General features: G+C 41.8%; 2 protein-coding genes across 7 annotated transcripts in view; one reads left to right on the forward strand and one right to left on the reverse strand.

Moving 5' to 3' along the window:
- Positions 1–12,345, forward strand: part of adcy7 (adenylate cyclase 7) — a 55,542-nt gene extending 43,197 nt beyond the window's left edge. For 3 of the 5 annotated variants that reach the window (XM_068334411.1, XM_068334585.1, XM_068334499.1), the window contains 14 exons: positions 304–381; positions 945–1,014; positions 1,131–1,228; positions 1,399–1,483; positions 2,499–2,636; positions 2,779–2,886; positions 3,208–3,404; positions 3,526–3,637; positions 8,882–9,040; positions 9,356–9,502; positions 10,113–10,220; positions 10,315–10,429; positions 11,622–11,746; positions 12,144–12,345. In XM_068334411.1, coding sequence (XP_068190512.1) covers positions 304–381; positions 945–1,014; positions 1,131–1,228; positions 1,399–1,483; positions 2,499–2,636; positions 2,779–2,886; positions 3,208–3,404; positions 3,526–3,637; positions 8,882–9,040; positions 9,356–9,502; positions 10,113–10,220; positions 10,315–10,429; positions 11,622–11,746; positions 12,144–12,290 — 1,687 coding nt within the window. In that variant the 3' untranslated portion in view covers positions 12,291–12,345. Of the gene's footprint in view, positions 1–303; positions 382–944; positions 1,015–1,130; positions 1,229–1,398; positions 1,484–2,498; positions 2,637–2,778; positions 2,887–3,207; positions 3,405–3,525; positions 3,638–8,881; positions 9,041–9,355; positions 10,221–10,314; positions 10,430–11,621; positions 11,747–12,143 lie in introns of those variants that run through there. The other 2 variants (XR_011038182.1, XR_011038179.1) reach the window with 2 other exon arrangements.
- A 150-nt stretch (positions 12,346–12,495) lies between these two features.
- On the reverse strand, positions 12,496–21,456 carry brd7 (bromodomain containing 7). 2 transcript variants are annotated; one of them, XM_068334882.1, is made up of 17 exons: positions 21,356–21,456; positions 20,823–21,016; positions 20,637–20,730; positions 20,472–20,529; positions 20,173–20,317; positions 19,586–19,696; positions 18,931–19,094; positions 17,973–18,087; positions 17,589–17,664; positions 17,176–17,283; positions 16,915–17,050; positions 16,326–16,437; positions 16,181–16,228; positions 15,437–15,524; positions 14,613–14,756; positions 13,726–13,866; positions 12,496–13,603 (listed from the first exon to the last, which is right to left on the reverse strand). In XM_068334882.1, exons 1-17 carry the CDS (start codon positions 21,417–21,419, stop codon positions 13,533–13,535), a joined length of 1,869 nt encoding a protein of 622 aa, XP_068190983.1. In that variant the 5' UTR covers positions 21,420–21,456; the 3' UTR covers positions 12,496–13,532. The 2 variants fall into 2 exon arrangements, with proteins under 2 accessions (XP_068190983.1, XP_068190898.1); XM_068334797.1 differs by having other exon boundaries at positions 16,175–16,228.
- Positions 21,457–21,836: the final 380 nt, after the last annotated feature.

The raw sequence follows: 21,836 nt of genomic DNA on the forward strand, positions 1-21,836 counted from the left end.
CTGATAGATTTGGGGATTTCCAGACAGAAGCACTACAGAGACATGACTGAATCCCACAGAGATCAGCTAACACGGGACATTCTTCGTCCAGCATACTCCCTCTCTGTGACGCTCTCTAAGGCATAAACTTGACTTCTTTTTTCTCACTAATGCTCAGTATGGCATTAACCATGTTGTCTCCAAGCACAGCTAAACTGGACCTGCATGACCTCATCTGGTTTCCAGCATCTGTTCCAGTCCACTTGTTTTTTTCAGTGTCTATCGCCTGCCTCTTCCTAATTGTTTCTGTGCTTTCCTGTGCAGAAATAAATCCCAGAAGAGTAAGTTTGATGAGGAACTTCACAATGAAATGACGACCACCATAGATGAGCTCAGCAGCAAGTAGGTAACTTTTCCAGCAAGTCAGATAGATCATCAAATTGTGGTTTTATTTCAGTAGATTTAAGAAATATGACTGACATTGAGCTTGAATCCAAATTACATGAAACGGATAAAAATATCTGTTACCTTGTTTCTCATACACAAAACCCGCTGTGTTTTGCTTGAAATGAAGGCATGCCAACATGACAAGTCTCTTACAATTAAATACTGTGTTTAGCATAGTCACGCTAATGGTTTGGCTCGTGTCGAGGAGTTCCATTGTGAGCATTTGAACACTCTCGTGTAGCACACACCTGCCAGCATGGCAATGGTATCATTGTTTGGTATTAGATCTAGCAAATAAACATTTGACACACATCAATAACAGTAATAATGATAATAATAATAATAATACACACTGTTATCGAGATAGTCAGATCCAACTTTATTTAAGTCTATGTACTGATTGCTTGTAAAATAAGCTTTTATTAACTGATTGTAATCATGTCCTCCAGGGTGACAGAAAACAGAAAACAGTCACAGCATAGGTGCATCATTTGTGAAACTCTCTTCTTGCTTCACAGGCAGTGGTCTAACTCTGAAGAGAGCAGCAGTTTAGCTCTGTGGTTTCCAAAGAAGGATTTGGAAAAACAGGTTAGTTGTACAGAAATGCTTCATTGGAAGCATTTATACTCCCTCATGGTCACACATTAGCATTGAATTGCTCTGAGGCAAACAAAGAGGTTCAGGTGTTTCATGTTTCCTTTTAGTACCGATCCCTGGATTTGCCAATGTTCAAACACTATGTTGGCTGTGCTGCCTTCATCTTCATCTGCATCTTTTTGGTTCAAATGTTTGTCACTAATGAGTAAGTATGACCATATTTCCCTCCATTATTTATTATCGGCCTGTAGATTTATACATTTGTATGAAACACAGAACAAAAGAAAAAAACCATAAAGATATTTTTCTACTGGTTGTAAAAAAGAGGCTCTGATTTTGTACATTTTTAAAATACTTTGGTTTTTAATCTCTCAGTCGACAGATGTTGGGAATGTCATTTGGAGTGTTGGCCTGTGTGCTTCTCTTGACCCTGGCCATCTGCTTTGCAGGTCACTTACAGGTCAGTGTTTAAAGTGTGACTTATAGTATTTAGAAGTTCATGTTTTTGCAATTCTGTTCTTAGTTCTTTTGACAGACTGAGTTTTTCAAATTGCCTTAGAGACACAACACTGAAGGTCAGTGTAAAAGCCTGAAGATCATAAAAGATAATTTTATGATGCTGGCCTGACCCTGTGGTACACGACACTGACCCTGTGTTGTGTTACTAATTATGGGATTTCCTTGTGTGTGAGCCAATGAAATGAAACATGAGTCAGTCACTCTGTTTTGATTAGTCAATTTCTGTTGTTAAATGAGCTCATGTAGTAAATGTCATAAATCACTACACATGGCAAGCCTAGTTTTACTTTTACTAACAGGTAGCGTTTCTTTGGATTCCCCCTCATTATTATTTGGTGTGTATTATCCAATGAGCACCACACAGACCAGACTTAAACAGGAGCTAGTGCGATATTCAGCATGTGTGTTTTGGGAGCGACTGTTTCCAAGGTCAAAAACTCAAGTATAGAACTAAAAATATATTCTGGGTCTGCTGATGTGGGAGTTACACAACAACTTCTGCCTTTTTGAAATGCAAGAGAAACTGTAAAATATTCATCCTAAATGCAGAACTTCATTTAAGTCATGCAAGACAATATAGAGCTGTTTGCTGAGTGCTCTCACATTCAAACACATAACACAAGCATGTTTACAAGAGGCATTGACTTAATAAATGAAAAGATGAAAAGGAAGTGTGAGATGTGAACCTTTGTTTTACAGTGTAAGAATTTCAAGCATGTCGTTGAAAATATCCTGTTCATTCACTGTACAGTTGCTTTCTTTATCTGACCTCCTGACTCAGCAGGTGACACCTGATATTTAGTCTGTGACATGCATTGTTTTCTCCTTTAAGACAGACACCTTCACTGGAAATAGCCAGTGATGAGTGGTTGAATGGTGACTGGAGGTGGATGACTGTCTCTGGCATACCTGTTTGATTTCTCATCAAGTCTATCTCTCGTCTTCCTTCTCTGCAGCGACTGTTCCCAGAGAAGCTATCAAGGTTTCAGTGTCTACCAGCTGTTTCTGACGCGGTGGTGAAGCGGCCATGTGTGCGTCTCCCTATAGCCACCATCACTGCAGTGGTCATCACTATCTTGGCAGTGTTCAACCTGGTGAGACTGCACTACATTAGTATATATTGATGTATAAACTTTTCTAATTCTGGCTGTGCTGCTCTTCATTGCTACCATACCAAACTTCAAAACATTCTGTACAGGGGTTGCTTGTCAGTCAGATGTTTTTATCCCACTGTAGTGCTTCATTCAGATACGTGTGACAGAATGTTCCAGTGATATGGCCAACATACCCCTGTCAAATTATTCCCACGAGGAGCGATTAGAGGAAGACCTCTTCTACCTGCCCGTGAGTGAGAAACCTGTTATTAATAACACCAATGAATGATGATTCATATTTAATTGTATTTTTTAATATGAGACTGGATTAAATATTTTTTCTGGAGGGAACATACATGGAACAAGACAGAAACCTCATTTAAAGTTTTAATTCATATCAAATATGAAGACGCTTCATGGATGGATTGGTAGTCATTGCCAAATACGTTAATAAACCCTTAAAAAACCTTATTCAACGTTGGGCAATAAAACAATAAATCAATACACAGCTAATAAATAATTGCTTGATGGGGGTTGTTTTAATAATTATTGTTTTATTCCTCTTCCTCAGTACTCTGTGTACTGCTGTATTCTATCACTCATTGTATGTGGAGTGTTCCTCCGGGTCAGCTTTGAGCTCAAAGTTCTCTTCCTCACCGTGGCCTCTACATCATACTACACCATCATCCTCAGCACCAAGAGGGGACTTTTTGTGGCCTATGGAAAAGTCCTCTATACACACATTTTTAAAAACCAGAACTGCAGCAGGTGTGTCAGACCTATTTTATAACCTAACTTTATATACAATTCTTTCCAGTTTCATGAATGCATAAAGTGAATGAGATGCTGTATATCTAAATGGAAGTGAATGTTCTGCTGTGTTCTCCAGCCTAGAGGCTGCCTCCATCCTGGAATCAATCGGGCTAGTGAAACATCCCCAGGTGATGAGCTGCATATACATCACCCTGTTCCTGGTCACTATGCTCATCATTGCACAGCAGGTACTGACACCTATTGTCATAGTTTCAGTTCAGGCTTGTTTTTATCCATCCATCCAGCCATCCATTTTCTTCATCTTTATCCGCTGCAGCGGGTCACGGAGAGCTGGAGCCTATCCCAGCTGGCCAGTCCCAAATTGCCTGTAGGAGTGTGTGTGTGCGTGGTTGTCCGTCTTTGTGTGTGGCTCCGCAGCGCACTGGCGTCATGCCCGGAGTGTCCCCCGCCTCAACGCCCTATGTTTTTATCCCTTACATGGAAATGCCTTACACAACTATCTGTTCCCAGCATCTGTGTGTGGATAAGAGCCTCTTGGATAAGAGGTGAAACATGTTCAAGAAACTTTCTTAATGTTTAGTGGATTGATTTAAACAGCTGGATAACCATGTCCTGGATAATTGAGAACCTGCACAGTAGTGTCAACAGTAAAGTGCTCAAAAACAACCAAAATAAAAAATACACCTTACAACATGAAAGATTAAAACACGTTTAACTCAGTAGACGTCCAAAAAACAACTTATTCTCTTTTACTGAACAAAGCACATCATCCGGGCACCACATGCCTACAATCTCATTCAAGTTCTGTGTCAAAGTAAAGAAATTAAAATCCATCCTCAGTTGGGTTTTTATCATCTGACAGAAGATCAAACTGACATCTGTGTCCGCAGAAATCTTCATCCTGTTTCTCCTACTGATCTAAACAGTCACTTTGGCCTGAGTTATCACAAATTCCAACAGTTTACCTTTAGATTTAGGCTTATTTCTGTATTTCAAACCCAGAAAAACGTTATGAAATTTGGAGAAACAGGCTCAGCAGGTGTGCACACTCAAGGAAACAATGAAAAACAGTTTCTCTCTGCCCAGTATCTGGATTGATGACTGCGTCCGCAGAAATCTTCATCCTGTTTCTCCTACTGATCACACTGAGCTCTCCATGGAGTGTCCAGTGGTTCTTCACTTTGACCCTTAGACATTACATTACTTTACCTGTTAAGATCCGCAGTGTGTATTCAGCGTTCACTTTCAACATGAAATTATTATTTAAAATATAAATTATTTAAAATATAGGTCATTTTTACATCGGGGAAGGGATCAGAGTCATTTGCTGTTGTCAGCCCTGCACCATGTGCAGCAACTAAAAACCTCTGAGTCTGTCAGCTGCTGTTTTCAGCCTCCCAACAGGTGGTTGATGACCCCGGCAGACCTGACCCCGATATCAGACCTGCAGCGTTATTCAGAGAGGGGCCTCACAAGTCCATCACCCAACCCAGTGTGACAATCTCGGCCTCACACAGTCTCTGAAGCAGGAATGGTCCTTCTGCATGCCTGAACAAAGTCCGGTTAGACCGCTGGCTCTTTAAAAAGCCAAGAGAGTCATTGCAAGTCTGTCTCTCTTTCTTAAAAAGTCCACGGTAAAAAAGTGTCCAGCTTGAATCCAATCAAATCCATTAGGAACAGTGATTCTGCAAGTTCTAATCCCACTCTAGAAGGGCTTGAGACACAGGTCTCCAGACCAGATCTGCCGGTCCAGACAGCAGTCTCTGGATGGACTGGGGCCTGAAAGCGGCTCCTCTGCTCTCCCCGGTGCATCAGCCCGTACTAGAGGTAAGATCGGGCCTAAAATATCCAGCCCAACCCGAACTGAGCCCGATGGTACTAAAGCCCGACCCGAATCGAGCCCGATGGTATTAAAACCCAACCCGGCCCTACCTGAAACGAGCCCGACGGTATTAAAGCCCGACCCGACCCGAATGTAATTATTGACATTTTGAGCCTGACCCGGCCCGAATTTCGAGCTTGGATTCGGGTTTAAGATCTTACCTCTACTTTCAGTGCATATACGATTGAAAAGGTAAAGTGACAGGAGAAAATACAGCTGACGCACAGAGGGAACGGAGCAGGTACTGTAGATGGATGTTTCTCATACAGCGCCTTCTATGTTTTACCTAAATTATTTATTTTGTAAGGGTATTCCTTAGTTTAATACCCATAGATCGTTTGAGATACATAATATACAAATTTATATTTATTTAAAAAGTTCGGGCCGGGTCGGGCTTGGATCTTAAGATCTTAAGCCCGACCCGACTCCAAAAAAAATCCGACCCGACCCGAGCCCGATGGTATTGAAGCTCGACCCAACCCGACCCGAAAGTAATTGTTGACTTTTTGAGCCCAAACACGAATTTCGTGTCAAGTTGGGCCCGAACTCTGGTTCGGGCGTAAGATCTTACCTCTAGCCCATACCCTCCCCTGTCCTTATAGGAAGGAAGCCTGGGCTTGCGCTAGCCATTCGCCACTTCGCCATAGGCGAAGTAAATTCCAGATTTGCTGCAAGGTTTTTAGACTGTGTAGCCACAGTGGCGTTCTTATTTTTACGGACAAAAGGTTAAAACTTACAACTTTTTCGCTAGCTTGCTAGCACCACTATGTCTGCTAGCGCCGCTCGCTAGCGCCGCTATTTCCGCTGGTGCCGCTAATTCCGCATGCCGACGGAATTTAGCCGAAGTGACCCGAACGCTCCCGATCATTAAATATGCACTCGGGTCATGACCTCCTCTCGTCCAATGAAAAACGATAAGATTATTTTTTTATAAGCTAAACCCACAAATTGGTGTACGACAAGGCGTGGATGATCGATCTAAATAAATTAAGAATCCAGTGTCATACAGTAGAGTTTGTGTAAAAATACTAATTAATCAACAAATGGTGAATGCTGAGAGGGGGTAGGAGTGGTGACAGACCGATCAGAAGGTAAATGAAAGATATTATCCATAATTTTTTTTAGTCTTAGACTTTTGATCCCTATGACCGGCAGGAATAACCAGCGATGCACGTAAATGTATTCACCTCGCTTTCTAAAATAGCAAGTAAAACTTACAAGTAAACATTGAGTAATATTTTGTATGACTATCTTCACATAGTGAATGCAAGTTTTTAATTGTTGAATCTCACATTTATACCTTCATAAAGTAGGATGGAAATAAAGAGAGTTCAGCTTGAACTGTTGACTTTAGTGTATTTTTGTAGGTAAAATGAACAGAAGATTTTGCCCTCAGAATGCACCAGAATGCAGGAAAACAACCCCACTTTCTCAAAAAGCCCCTCGGACCTCTCCTGTGGGGGGTTTGGGGTGGGTCTACACAAGATAGTTAATCACAAGCGCTCGACCTTTAAAAGGCATTTTTGGTAGAATCCACTTCTATTTGTCCAGCTTACCCTGGACCTTTTCAATTATTTTTTTCCCCAATTCTTGGAAAGAGAGGATTCATCACCAAGATGAACTCCAAGATACTTCAGTCCTCCTCTCTTCCAAACCAGGCCTCTTGGTAACACCAGCTTCCAGCTCAACTCGCCACCCACAGCTAAAGCCTCGCTTTTCAGCCAGTTGACTCTAGCTGAGGAAATTTTTCCAGAATCTATGATGGTTTGATGAAACCTGTTAATATCTTGTTTTTTGGCTAAAAACGATGACATCATCAGCATATGGAGACAACACTAAGACCTGTAAAGGACAAACCAGACAGTTTGGATCTTAATCCATGTACTCCCTGGCCATTGAGCCCCTTTTACAACATTCCTGAAAGGGCACCTCCCTGTCTGACACCCCTCAGAAAGTTTAAGAGGAGCACTTAAAGGACCATTAAATTTCAATACACTCTAAATGACGCAGGACAACACCCTGATCTTGGCTAGAACACCAGAGTTTAACCCTAAAGAAGGCAGCTTCCGCCACCACTACTGGTGCTCAACTCGATCAAGCCTTCTCCTGCTCTAGAGAAATCAGACCAAGCTCACAGCCAAATGAACCACAGAGGTCTAAAATATCATGAATTCGAGTGATGTTGTTAGTTATCAACCTACTGGGTACACAGTAGGTCTGTTTCATGTGAATGATCTGCTCTATCATTTTCTTCAGCCTGTTGGCCAACATCTTTGACAGCAGCTTATAATCCATGCAGAGTTAGGAGAGAGGGCTCCATTTCTGTATGTTTTGCAAGACGCCCTTCTTTGGGAACAGGGTGAGGACAGTTGCACCTTACTCAGACTGTCTCTGAGGACGAACAACAGATCTTCCCCCAATACTGGCCAGAAAGCCTTATAAAAATCAGCGGAGGGACATCTATCCCTGGAGCCTTCCCATTCTACGGGCTCTGCAGGGCTTCCTGCAGCTCCAGAGCAGATACAGTTCGACATTGTCCTCCTCACAGACCTGAGCTAGACCTTCAAAGAAGGCCGTGGTCACTTCAGGTTCCACCTGAAGCTTGACTTTGTAAAGTCCTTTGTAGAAATCTGCAGCGTGCTGACGGATCTCAGCAGGACCGTACTGTGTTTGCCTGAAGTTACTCCAGAAGGATTTTAAAGCCTTTTGGAACCTGTAGTCTGCTAACAGACTAGTGTTAAAGTACCAGTACGCCCTCCTACATTTAATGTCTCTGACAGACAGCACACAGTGCACCAGAGACTGGTCAGAGAAACTCACCGGACCGATGGATACACTTTTAAAAACACTAAAATGATGGTTAAACAATACATTCTGGCCAGAGACATCCAGTTGTCCCTGCTATGGACACAGGTGAACTGTCTCTGAGCGGAATGGAAACATGTCCACCCATCACAAAGATCAAATGTTCAGATGAAGCAGCCTGAGGTTCTTCGTGGTTCCTGTCTTGTTGAGGGTTCTCAGTGCAAATAAAATCACCTCCCAGGAGGTGATCAGTGATTCATTCATCAGTGATCAGTGTTGCTAAGAACAGTCTTAAAACATCTAAAAAAAATATCCAGTTTGTCCAAGGCAACGGTCGGAGCATAGGCATCTATAAAATATGAAAGTAGAGAGTTAAATTCAGCTCATTCTTGTTTCCATTTATATCTGTCTCCTGAATGAAATGATGTGTTTGAGCAGTGGAGACCTACAACCGCGAGGAATCGGTTTCATGGGGGAGACACAATCTGACCATGTCAGACTATTCCAGGAACTTGTTCTTTAGAAAAGGGGGCACAATAGACACAATTAGTTTTTTTTACCAGACTAACATGGGAGAACACTGGCGTTAATGTCCACTTTCTACCAGCTGATTGGCTTTTTCGGTGCTGTCAAGGAAAATCACCACCGTGCTGTTAGAATACACTCTGAGAGAGAGCGGGAGAGATTTGTCTCATGATAGATCTCGGAGAATTCCAATGTAAATGGTTTGAAATTATGATTTTCCTTCATTAATGACTCATGCCTAACTGTTTCTCTCTGCTAGAACGAGTATTGCTTTCGTCAGGACTTCCTGCTTAAGTATAAGAACCGCACAGAGCAGGACGAAATCGAGACCAGGGAAAACCTGAACCGTCTGCTGCTGGAGAACGTGCTGCCGGCCCATGTTGCAACACTGTTTGTCGGGGAGAATAAAAAGAATGAGGTGCGGTGACAGAACTGTCAGGAGCTAAACATCTCCAAGTCTGTTAAATGTGATTTGATATGATGAGTGACACACAAATCATTACATCCCAATAATCATGATACCTCAGCGTTACAAAGCCATCCGGACTGACATACCCTTGCTAAGTTGAGCCACTGCTTTGTTGTCAATTCATGAAATGTAGATGAAATCAGATAGTAGTAACTGTTTGTTGATTTATGGCGTGGGATTCAGTCAAATTCTACTTAAGGGGGGGTTTAAACTCTCATTCTAACCCTAGGACAAATAACTAACTGTTGTTTTTTTTCCTGACAGGACCTTTACTACAAGTCTTATGACTCTGTGTGCGTCATGTTTGCTTCGGTGCCAGATTTCAAAGAATTTTACACGGAGTGTGACATAAACAAGGAGGGCCTGGAATGCCTTCGTCTCCTGAACGAGATCATTGCAGACTTTGATGAGGTCAGGAAAGGAAAGTACAAGAAAACACTCTTTAAGCATCAAGCTTTGCCAGCCACTTGGTGATGTGAGACATCTCCAAAGTTCCAGTGTGTTATCAGAAGCTCAGTTGATGCAATTAAAACACATTCAGATGTGGATGAAACAGCGTTTTGTTTGTAAGTCATGGTGAAGGAGCCAGAGAATTCTCATCCTCACCTCCACTGACAAATTAATACCTGACTCATCCTAGCTAAAATGTAAGGGACGTCAGATAGTAGATACAGCTGACGTGGTCTGAAAACATCCTGAACACAGATATAGAAATGACAGGATGAGCACTGATTGAGAAGTAACACTTAGAATCAAATGATTTTAAAAAATTTAAAATTCACCCCAGGCTGTGACCAGGTTGTTATACAGCACGACACATGAGATGTTAGTGTGAACTGATTTGGAGCTGACAGAAACTGGTGATGCCTGATGCTCTTCAACATACTCGGATGAAAATTAGCCTCTGATGACACCTGCCAACTCATATTTGCATTCATGTCCTGCTCATTTACACGAAACTACTGCAAAAACTGAAAGATGTATTTTCCCTCTATCATTTTCTTTCCGATTTTGCGAACAGCTCCTGTCTAAACCAAAGTTCAGCGGTGTGGAGAAGATCAAGACAATAGGTAGCACCTACATGGCTGCTGCGGGGCTCAGTGGGACACCTGGTCAGGAGAACAATCAGGTGGAGTAGATCAACACGCGTTTTCATCCCACATAAAAATTAACTGTAAAACTCAAAGCGGCTACAATGAGATGGTTGAATGATGTGTTTTTAGGACAGAGAGAAGCAGCAGGCTCAGATCGGGAACATGGTGGAGTTTGCTATCGCTCTGATCGGAAAGCTGGATGGCATCAACAGACATTCCTTCAACAGCTTTAGGCTGCGTGTGGGTGAGTGTGTTCAGCCTCTCAAGCCCTGTTCACCGACCGTATCCAGCTCTGCCAGCGCTCACACAGTAGCCCGACAGGTTTCCTTGGTTATGATGTTGTGTTGTTATACTTGAGTCTTTAATGGTGCAACTCATCCACTGTTAACCTGGGTACATCAAATTAAACAAAAACTAAATGCTGCACTGAACCAGTCAGGTGTCTGAGAAGCCTGAACCTCCATCTGTGGTGTCTTCAGTTCTCAGTTACTCCCACAAAGTTGATTCTGAGCAGACATGTAGGATAAAATTTTGGTTAAAACATTTACATTTCTTGGGAGATAAATGAACACGAGACATAAACACTGACATTTTGCACTGAGTGCTGTTAATGTGTTTTAACAGAATACTGCTCTCAGCAGTGGCTGTGTCTGACCTTGAAACGAATCTTTCTCTTTTCAGATACAGGTTGATTTTCAAACATGTTGCTGGCAGTGATGGGTGTAGTTTTACTAAACTGTAAAATAATTTGCAGTTAATATGATGGCCTTCCCAGGCATGAACAGTTAGGTAGAACCAAAGCTCAATGTGCCCACATGTACCCAGCCTTCCTGTCTTAAGGACAGTCCGTCATTGCTGCCCTGCCTGTATTCAAATGACACAATACTGGTTGTGTTTCCTCTGCTTCCCCCTATACTTCCTGTCTTTTTATAGGAGAGGGTTACTTTAACATGGAAGTGGTCATTTGGGAGTACGGTAGTTAGACAAATCAGTTAGGACTGTTTCTCTAAAATTGTTGTTTGGAGATTCAAGATTGCTCACGAAAACAAATGTAACCAAACCTGGTATGGTTAGGAGTGTCACAAAAATGACTGTACATATAGATGTACAACTAATTTTAAAATAAGAGCAATGTTTAAGATAGATAGATATACTCTGAATATCCCAAAATGGGAATTTCACAACAATTTTCTAATAGATGAAGGATTATAAATCCCTGAATTTTTTATCTGACATTCTCAATGAATTGATAGCAGCCTTTAACCGCCAATTAAAAAAAAAAAAGACTGCTTTATATTTTTGGATGGAAATGTATGCTCCATTGTTGTTGAACTGAATTAGTGTGTAACCCGTGATCTGTGAATGGGTAGCACTCTTTTTTTTTTTTAAATCTATATCTTATCGTCCGATTAACAGTTAAATTTCTCCCTTCACAGGCATTAATCATGGGCCAGTGATAGCCGGAGTAATCGGGGCGAGGAAACCTCAGTATGACATCTGGGGCAATACGGTCAACGTAGCCAGTAGAATGGAGAGCACTGGGGAGCTCGGAAAGATCCAGGTACGTTTAGCAAATCCCAACAGGCAAAATTTCATCATTAAAGGTCAGTCACATGTCTGATCGCACCAAAAGTATGACTAGATTTAGAAAAATCCAATTTCTGAAACAATTTCCATCCTTAGCTGGTCTTAAGAAGATCTTATGATTTGAACATTTTATTTGGTTTTCTACCACAGTTTCATGTAATTGTTCTGCGAAGTCAAAGGAAGTTGGCACTGTTCTGCCATAGCTCTATTATATTTGCTGTATTAATGAAATTGGGAAAAATATATGTATGTTGTAGATTGTACTTTTGCCGCAGGAAAGTTCTCACAGAGGTCTCCAGACATGGTTTCAAATCTATTTGGCAAAAAGTGTCAAAAATTTTCCTTTCAGTTGAACCTTTTTCTACCTCCAGGTCACGGAGGAAACCTCTGATGTGCTGCAGAAGCTGGGCTATTCCTGCGAGTGTCGAGGATTCATCAACGTGAAAGGGAAAGGGGAGCTGAAAACCTTCTTTGTGTGCACCGACATGAGCAAACAGCAGGGTATGGGGCTGAGCTGAGGCCCGGCCGCCACAGCCTACACATCTGGACACAGACTCACTAGTCCAAGGAGTTTATCGTACGCCACAAAGTGTTGACACAGACCTGACTGTTACACGGCTGTATTCCTGCCATGTTGCCGCTCAATTGACAATCCCATCTCTGGACGTTTGGACAGGGAGATGTCAGTTTGTGCAATCGCCATCTTTTTCTATCACAAATACATTCTTTTGTACTTTTTTCCCTCTTATTTGGGATAGAGAAAAACTGTATTGCACTAACGCTGACAACAGTTGTTTCATAAAAACACTGGCTTCTTTTTGGATTCAAATTTGAAGCCCGTCTTGATTTTCCTGGTTCAGACGTGATGGGCGCAGCGCTCCGTTACTGTGTAGTGAGTATGACGTGTGAGCTGTTCATTATCAAGAAGAGGCTGTACAGACGACAAAAGAAAATGCTTTTTTTTTTCCGTTGGGACATGTCCACCTAAGGAGCTTCAGCGTCCAGCCATGCCGCTTTATCTTCAAAACCTTTAATTTTCCTGTAACTTCAGATTCAGCAAAACATTAGTGTGAACATGTTTTGGGTCCGACCAGAATATGAATACATGTGAAGAGATATTCACTGTTTCAGAAGGAGTGGACAAATCCATGTGCTGTTTGTACCACCTGTTAAAAGCGTTGCTGCATGTCTGCACCTCCGTTGCACTGAAGTAAACCTGGCTTGATGTCCTGGAGTCTGTCTGCTGTTTCTCTGATGATCACCTGGGGGCCTGTTTAATGAAGCAGGTTTATCAAAACAGACTTGTTCTAGGATATGTCTTATTTTCTCTTGATTCAGCTCAGTTTCAGATAGGTTTCTATGGAAACTAGCCTGGTCCAATGCCTACTACTATCGATCGATCCAATCCAGAACTAGCTGAACTCATTACTCTTCAATCCTCCCTTTCTTCAGCTTTCTGAAACAGGCCCCTCAACTGATCTGGATCCCTATATTTAGAAAACTTGATTTGTCTTGTGGCCTTATCTTCTGAGATCTCGTCTGTTGTAGTGATTAAATAATAATTATGATGTCTTGGCCTTCATGTGAACAAATGTGACAGATTTTTGTACAGCTACAGAATGTAATAAATGTTTTCTTAAGTCTGCAGTTTGAAGTTGGTGGTGTACAAAAATCTTTATTAAATGCATACAAATGTTACACGAGAAACACATTTCATTCAAAACTTAAGTTATTCTACAGCGTGGATGGACATAATCCAACTATACAGCGACGACTGGAACTGGATCCTGACAGCTAGACGAGGTCTCCATTGGTTCGGCCACCTCCTGCACTGAAAACGGTTCAAAAGAGAATGTTGTCACTCACAGAACGGTAACGGATAGCAGTCACGTTCCTTTTAATAGAAGATACTAAAATGGTGTAGTTGAAATGTTGATGACGGTATTTATTTACCTGTGGTGAGATCAATGAATTGCTCCGGTGTCTCTGGCGGTAGAGCAATGCCCATGGCCTTCCTGATCCCGTACACGGTGCTGACATCACACGGAGCCACCTGACCAGTCATGTCAGCCAGGTTCCCCGTTACCTTCTCAGCTGCAGATTAAGGAAGTCGGAACAACTTCAGGACCTCTTTGTAGCAGATACTCAAGTACGTCACCTCAAACTGATTTACTACCAATGTACACTCTATTGTCTGCTCTGCTTAAAGACTGGTATTTACTTTCTGACAGGGATTGATAAGAAGACTAATACCATTCTTAAAATCTAAGTATGAAGCTACTGTGTGCATAGAAACTGAAAACACGGAGAAGTTAGTCTGGTTCTATCCAAAAGTGACAAAACATCCCCATAATCACATCTAAAGATCACTTTAAAAAAAAAAAAAATTCAACCACTACATGTAAGAAAGGGAAAGTTGGGGTTTTGCAATCTTCAGATGTTTCTGCTGACCTCACTGTGACAACAGGACTTAACATAAATGAGCTTTCACACTGTTTAAGCGAGATACAACGTTACATGAGGCTATGGTAACCAGGTTCTGGCTGTAGCTTCATATATACTGTGCAGAATCAAAGGGTGCTAATTAGCTTAGCTAAAGCAAACTCCCATGACAATAAAACACTGGACACATTTTGTCTGGCTGAGAAAATCAGTCACAAAACCAAAAAGAGAAACGTCTGGGATTTAAGAATCCGTCTGTAGGAATGAGATCACCACCCAGTAGAGTTCTTGTCTGAACTTAAAGACAAACCACAGTTTTCACAATGGCTGGAGGGGGCGACCGCAGAGTGTTGTTAGAGGGTTACAGCTGGTTGGGGCCACGCATGAAAGGCTCTTACCCAGTTCCAGCTCTTTCGGAGACGGGGCCAACAAGCAAATCATATTAGGCGGCTGCTTTGCGCTCAAACGCTCCTTCTGTGCTTCCTGCAAGTCACGCAGGAGCTTTGTGGTCTCGTCCAGTTTCTTCTGGAAGTGCAGCGCCTCTGTGACAGATGGAAGGAGAGACGACACGCATGCGTTACTGCTTCCCCTGGGCTCCTCCTGTTACCTGCTGCTAACCTATCCTGCTCCTGGCATGAGTACAATGCATCCTTTCTTTCTTCAACCTGATGTGGAGCCTCCACAGTTGTTGCTGTTTATACCTCAGAATCCCACCGAACTAAACCTTTGACAAACTAGCATTTCCAGGATGATTTGTTTTTCATGTTTCTTTTTGTTATTAACATTTCAAGTTTTGGCTTTTTTCCCCCCTCATTTACACTTTCCTCAACTATTCTGCATAAACTACCTCATGAATTTTGAAAAACATTTTTTTTGAAAATTAACAGAAGTTTTTTAACCACATAATAATTTAACTTTTTTTTTTTTTTCCAGAATACGGAAGAGTTGGAATGTGCATGGAAGAAATTATCAAATTGTTTAGGCACACCAGGCAAAGGTGGAATTCCACAATTTAAACACTGTGAGATATGTTTCAGCTCAAATTTTAATGTATGAAGTAGTTTTCATTAAACTTTTAAGATTAGGTGATAATCAGAACTACTTAGGATTTAAGTAGAAAGGAGCCAATTATTTCTCATAGATGTGTGCACTCCTAGTACTTTTTCTTTGGCTCTGTTATTATAGTTCAACTAAGATCTGTCACAATTAGTCACAATTTTACCCCCAGAGAGCTCCTCAACCATCTGTTGGCCTGCAGCAAAAGCAAGGAAGTCCAGCCTGTTGGAGCTGGAAGCTTCGGGTTCAGATACCTACAGGAGGGAAGAAGGGACACATGTTTAGTCAGATTAGAAAAATGAATGCCAAACAAGATCGATGACGCATCCAAGGAATATCCAGGCCTTTTGAAGCCCCTTTAGTGATATTGCCTCTTAGCTGCAGTACAATCAAACCTAATAAAAACCTGCAACACCCGGGCAGGGGATGAGAGCAAACTGGAGCGTAGCCAAGACCAACAAACAGCCAAGACAGAGGGTTGCTGTGCCTGATGGAGAGGCCTGTACTTCGGTTTCCTCTGCTGCTGTGAGGAGCAATTCAGCCTCGCAGCCAGCAGGCACGGAAAGAAAACACAGGGCCTCTAAATTCTCCAACAGTGAACACTGAGCGAGTAGCACTGCTGTGTTTTTATGGGAAAATCTGTTCTTTCCATGTGCGGATGGATCCCAGCTCAAGGCAGACCCTGCTATATTGACACAGCTGGATAACGCAGCAGGCGACTCGTAATGGTAAAATGAAATGGAAGTATCCACACGAAGTGTAATGCAAGAACGCGTGCTGTGCAGCAAACAATGGCACCGGAATGGAGCACAAGTTGCCATTTCCCATTAGGAGCTCAATGTCTGTTTCCACTTGTGCAATGGGAGAAGCTGTTGATCATTTCCAGCACCAGATCTATACAAACCTTCACCTCCACGTCGTTCTTGTCCTCCTGTGAGGTCGTCCTCTCCTCCACCTGCTGTAAGGTAGAAACAAGCATATTCAGTGGATACACCTCCATCCTGTGCCGTTAAATCACCAATCGTGATAAAGTAGATGCAGAAGTGGGTGCTTACTGGCTCTGTCTCCTTCAGGCTTTTTGAATGCTCCCCGTTCGTCATTGCATCCAGAAGATTGTCTGCCAGTTTGTACACATACTCATCTGATTTGGCAAGGAACTCCGACATGCTGCCAAACAGACACAAAAAGCCTTAATGACTCAAAGCAGCGGCTTCATAAAAATCTGAATCACATCCTTGGATGACTGATGAGAAGTCGATATCAGCTCGGCTAAAGCCGCTAAACCTCAGACGTGTGCTATTTCACAGGATAAATAAATAACAAACACATCAAGGCTAGAGGAAATTACAAATAGTCACTGAGTAAACTAAGATCGGATGCTTTTAAAACCCGTCTGTCAGTGTTACTGTAGATGTTGCTGATCACCTTTTCTTCTAGATGTCTTTTTTTTTTAGATGTTTCAGAAATTTTAAAAATTACAAGGCATATACAGAAACAGAAGATTCAATTAGGATTAATGGATGAAGCTCAGTCAAGTTTCCCCCAGACTGATACCCTCAGTGAACATCTGGAAAGCAGTCAGACAGGAATGCCTCCTGTAATCGCCACAGACCTCAACTGCATTCAGGGATGCACTGCACATACCTGTCTGAGCCCTGCTGACTGGACTCCTCGCCATAAAAACAGTAAATCAGGTCAGAATCCTCCTTGCTGATGTTAGCGAAGCTCGAGTCGTAGGTGGGTGCGTAGGAAGTGAACGGCCCGTAGTTGATGTAGGACACTGTGGAAGCAGGCGCGCATCAGTTTCATCACACAGGAAAGCTCAAGCAGCTGGGAAGGAAGGTGTGATAGCAAGTCGCTGCTATTAGCAACATGCGGAAACATAAAAGTGAAGCAGAGCAGCACCTTGAGTTATCCTGTTCCTCTTGTCCTCCCTGAAACCCTGCAGAGTGTTCATCCCGCTCTGCAGCCGATTGGACATCATTCCCAGTTTGACAGGACAGTAACCAACATCTGCAGGAGAAATTTTTTTTAAATCTCTACTTTGCTGTGTCAACTGATTTAAGATCCACAACTAATTTTTCATTTTTGTCTTGTATGCTTATTCTTTTCTCTTTTAACCACCTGTAAAAAGGTGGGGGGAAAAAAACAAGCCCAAGGTAGAGCCTACAATCTGTTCTTGTCAAAGCAGCGCTACACAGTGCAGACAAATACACTTGAACCATTATATTCACAACCCCAAAGCTGGAACCAGAAAATCTTTTCTATCAGTAATTTCAATACATTCTAAGCTCTATTCAGATTCCAAGTAGACTGACCTCCCACCGATGGATCTGCTGGGTTGAGGATTGCCAGAGTGGTTGAGCCATCAGACTTACGCCTTTCAAACTCCAACTGCAACACAAACAAATAATATATAACCATTAAAATTATGGTTTCAAATGACCTTTTTTGGTTTGAGATGGACACGCAGCACAGGAAACAAACATCTAAACAACCCATGATGGACTGAGTTAATGGATCCTAATGTCTTAAAGAACAAAGAATAAAAGAAATGTGTGGATTCAGCCTGAACTGAGGATTATATATGAGCTCTTTTTCATCTTGCTTCATCTTATTGAAAGAATAGAGTTTTTTTGTTATTTTATAAGCAGACATGTCGGTCTGAAAAAGAAATCCTGAGTTGAACCCAAGCTTCTCACATCACACTGCAGCACTCTGTTGGACAGCTTTCCTCCAGATTCTTCAATAACCTTGCGGATTTCCTCCAGTTCTTTCTCTGCTTTTGCCGCTTCGTCCTTAGAGTCCTTGTCCTGTCTGCAAATAGCAAACAATTTAAAGGAAGGTGAGATACACTGACCATGAATGAAAAGGTTTTTCACTTTGACATAAAATGCATGCACACAGCAGCAGAATACTGCAGGGGGAGAAGTGAGCCGCTTTGCTCATTAAATGCCTACATTTTACCTTTATTCATCTTGTAATTTACCTGGAAGAGTTTTGTTTACATCATAAAATGCCATCAAAAATGTCTCCTTTGTCTTCTATTGTAATTATGGAGGTAAAAAATATCCTTGTCCTAATGGGGACCCATGACTATCATGTGAGTTTGTCTATTTCTGCTCCATCAATAGGAAGCAGTGGTGATTAATGTACAGCCATGACTGGAACAAGACTCAGCATCTGGAAGCATTCCTCACATTCTCCACCTCCAGCTTCACAGTGAAAAACTGATTCAGTTCATTATCAGCAAACTCAAAGAAACAGACCCTGTGGACTGACAGAGTGACAAACGGTTTCCACCAATGTGCAACATTTTTCACTTCTGAGTGATTCGTTATCGCAACCTCACAAGTTCTGATGACCAACTATTTCAGCTTTCATGTGTTTGTTAAATCTGTCACTGAGGCAGACGACATGGAGACTGCAGATCAATTATCTTTTGATTGATGTCACGACGGTTTAGTCATTAAATCCCCTACAGCTTAACTACGGAGCTGTAGGGGATTCAATGAGGGTAATTATCAGTCATGACTGAATCATTGAACGTATTCACATTTTTATCAGGGCAGTCCTTGCATTAAACCACGTAGCTATACAACAGTGTTCTACTGTGACAGAAGAAAAAAAAAAAGATTTGAAGTGAGCGGGTCAAAAGACCTGGGTGTGCTGGGCGTCTGGGAGCGCTCGCTGCTGTTTGAGGTTACGGGTCTATCTTTGTTCAGGGTGGTGTCCCCTTGCTCCTCAGTTTTCCCTGAGAGTTCAGCAGACGGATCAAAAGTGGCCATAAATTTTATGCTCTGCCTTAAGCTTTCCAGCCTCTCCTATTGGAAAAAAAAAAAATGAAGAAGAAAATTAGCATGTTGATGTTGTGTGTACAGTCAAAAATCATTTTGAAGCTCTCTGCTGCCACTGTGTGGTGAAACATAGCAAAAACAATGTCATTTAACTTCAGCAGTGCTCTAGGGAAGGTTAAGTGAAGCAGTTTATTATATTATATAATTTTGTGGCTCATCACAGCTGAGTTGCCTGTTGAGATGTCTCTCCACCTTTAACAAAACTCTGACGGTGGCTGATATTGGTATTTTCATAGATATGTGTTCCGATCTTTACATTGTAGAGAAAGTAAAATGATAGCTACTGTATTTTGAAAATATTTTGCATTCAAAAAATGGCATTAGAAAAATACATAAAAGTCATCTACAACCCCTTGGTGAATACTGGTAAGAAAAGACTGACACAGTTAAACTAAACAGGAAATGTCTCTAGTTGTGACTCTGTGAAGAGGTTTTAGTCTGACTCTTCAGTTCCATACCTGACTCAATATCTTCATTCCGGAGTGCAACAGTTTCCGGGCCGCTTTGTGGTAAATGGTGTCCGGTTTGTTGTAAATCATGGCATTTTCACACATTATTCGGAAATCCACCTACATCAAAACACAGGATGCATTAAACACTTAAAATGACAAAAACAGCTCTAATCAACAACGTTGCTCAAGGAATGACATGATCAGCTGTTTCATAAAAAAGTCAATGATTTCAGAAAATGATATCAAAGTCTTTTAAATATGACAAGTTACACCTTTTGATCCAATACCTACACTTGGTCAAATGCTAATTAAATGTGTATCTGACACACAATGACAGCAGATTCCTAACTCTGACTTTTATTTAATTGTTGTTCATACGAGCTGTGACACTGCAGCTCCTGAAAATTGAACAACCACACGCAGATGTAAAATACTGGCATGTTAATATAGACAGCAAATCATTAAATATGCCTCGATCTGAGCTGATATTAATATTTCTTACCATTATGGATTGACTACAGACTTTACTGAATATGTGGTTTACGAGTATAGTTGGCAGGATATAAGGCAACTAGTAGGATACAGACAAATACCTTGAGCTCATCCAAAGACTGGTAGCCCTCTTTCTTTACTTTGTCCTTCATTGTGCTGAAGTCCATGGGCCTTTTGATAACTGAGGAGTAACCAGGAGCTATAAGGTCTGTCACTGGGAACGTGAAGAATGCACTGGGATCTTTCCTACAGAAAACACACACATACAGCATTTATTCTGGAGTCAAAGCTGAGGATCAGAAGATCACAAAAGTGTTTTAGCTATAAACCATGTCATGGTTTATAAAACAGTAGCAGCACTGGTTCTCTGACGGACACACCACAATGAAGGGTGCTGTACCTCTGGAGCTGCCTGATGAGCTGGTTCAAAGCTTCTTGCAGAGGAGTCTGTTCCTTTTCTGTGAAGAACAGAAACAAAACATCAATGAAGTTTGCAAAAAAAAAAAAGTGCTGTGTTGACAAAAACTGTGGACACGAATTTTTTTTTTTTTTTAATGTAGCTTACCTTCCAGCTTGTCCAGCTCCGAGCGGATGGGAGTTCTGCTCTGCTCTCTGTCATCATCTCCCTCTCCATCCTGTCCCTTCTTTTTCTTTGTCGGCTAACGTAAAAAAAAAAAAGAAAGAATCGATATGTAAAATTGCGCTAAGCAGCCATAAAATCACATCCGTACAAAGAGGACAGTGACGCTACCTTTTTCTTTCCTCTGTCATCCTCTGGCGAGCCTAAACTCCTCTCTTTATCCTTCTTCTTTTTCTTCTTCTTGTCTTTAGGTTTGTCGTAGTCCGCCGACGGATCATCGTAAAAAGTGTCCCGACTTGAGCTCCCTGTTGTCACTTCATTTCCAGATACTTTCAGCACCAGTTTCAGGGGTCTCTCTCCGTACTCTGCAGGAATCAAACACACGCACAACGGGGGTAAAGAGAAGCTGTGGAGAAGCAGGGAGACTGTAACAATCTAGAAACGATGGCTGCTAACACCTAATTATAAGTAGTGAAGCTACAGCTAATTCTAACGCCATGCTAATGACTTGAATACACACCACTGACGGACAAGTGCACCGCTAACCTACTCGGCTAACACAATAACAGCGCTGCAAGCTAACCGGTTTGTCGTGCTAACGAGAGCAAAACCCACGAATTTTCATTACGATAGGATTATTTAAACACAAGCAGCTAAAAAAAACCTCAACATATCAGCGTTTGAGCTATTTGAAACTTACATACCTTCATATCCGTGCTTTTCGGACTTGTGTTTTTTGTGCTTCTTGCCCATTGTTTGTGTTTTCATCAGGCGACGGTCTGGCCGGGCAGGTCGCTCGCTCGGATCGTTTTCCTGTCAGAAACTCGAGAAGGCCTCGGGCGCCACCTGCCGGTGAGGCGGTGTTAGCACATGGTGTTGTGCTCATCTGTGGTCGGTAGGGGGCGAAATGAGACCAGAATTAAATACTATCCTGAACAAAACCTAAAATATCATTCTGTGAAGGGAACCAGTGTGAAGAAACTTGAAAGACTTTTTTGATGTCCCATTTAGTGAAAGGACGGCATGTAGAATCCCATGCAAGTCTAAAAACACTTTTTTGAATTGCCTCTGTAAACGAAAGGTCGAATCATGACAGTTACACAATACCAATCCATGTCTCCACCTATGAAACATTTAATTCACTGTGGACATGCTTCTTTTGCCACATTTGTCTCACTGATAAAT

Source organism: Antennarius striatus, chromosome 1, assembly GCF_040054535.1.
Source record: "Antennarius striatus isolate MH-2024 chromosome 1, ASM4005453v1, whole genome shotgun sequence".
NCBI classification, from domain to species: Eukaryota; Metazoa; Chordata; class Actinopteri; order Lophiiformes; family Antennariidae; genus Antennarius; species Antennarius striatus.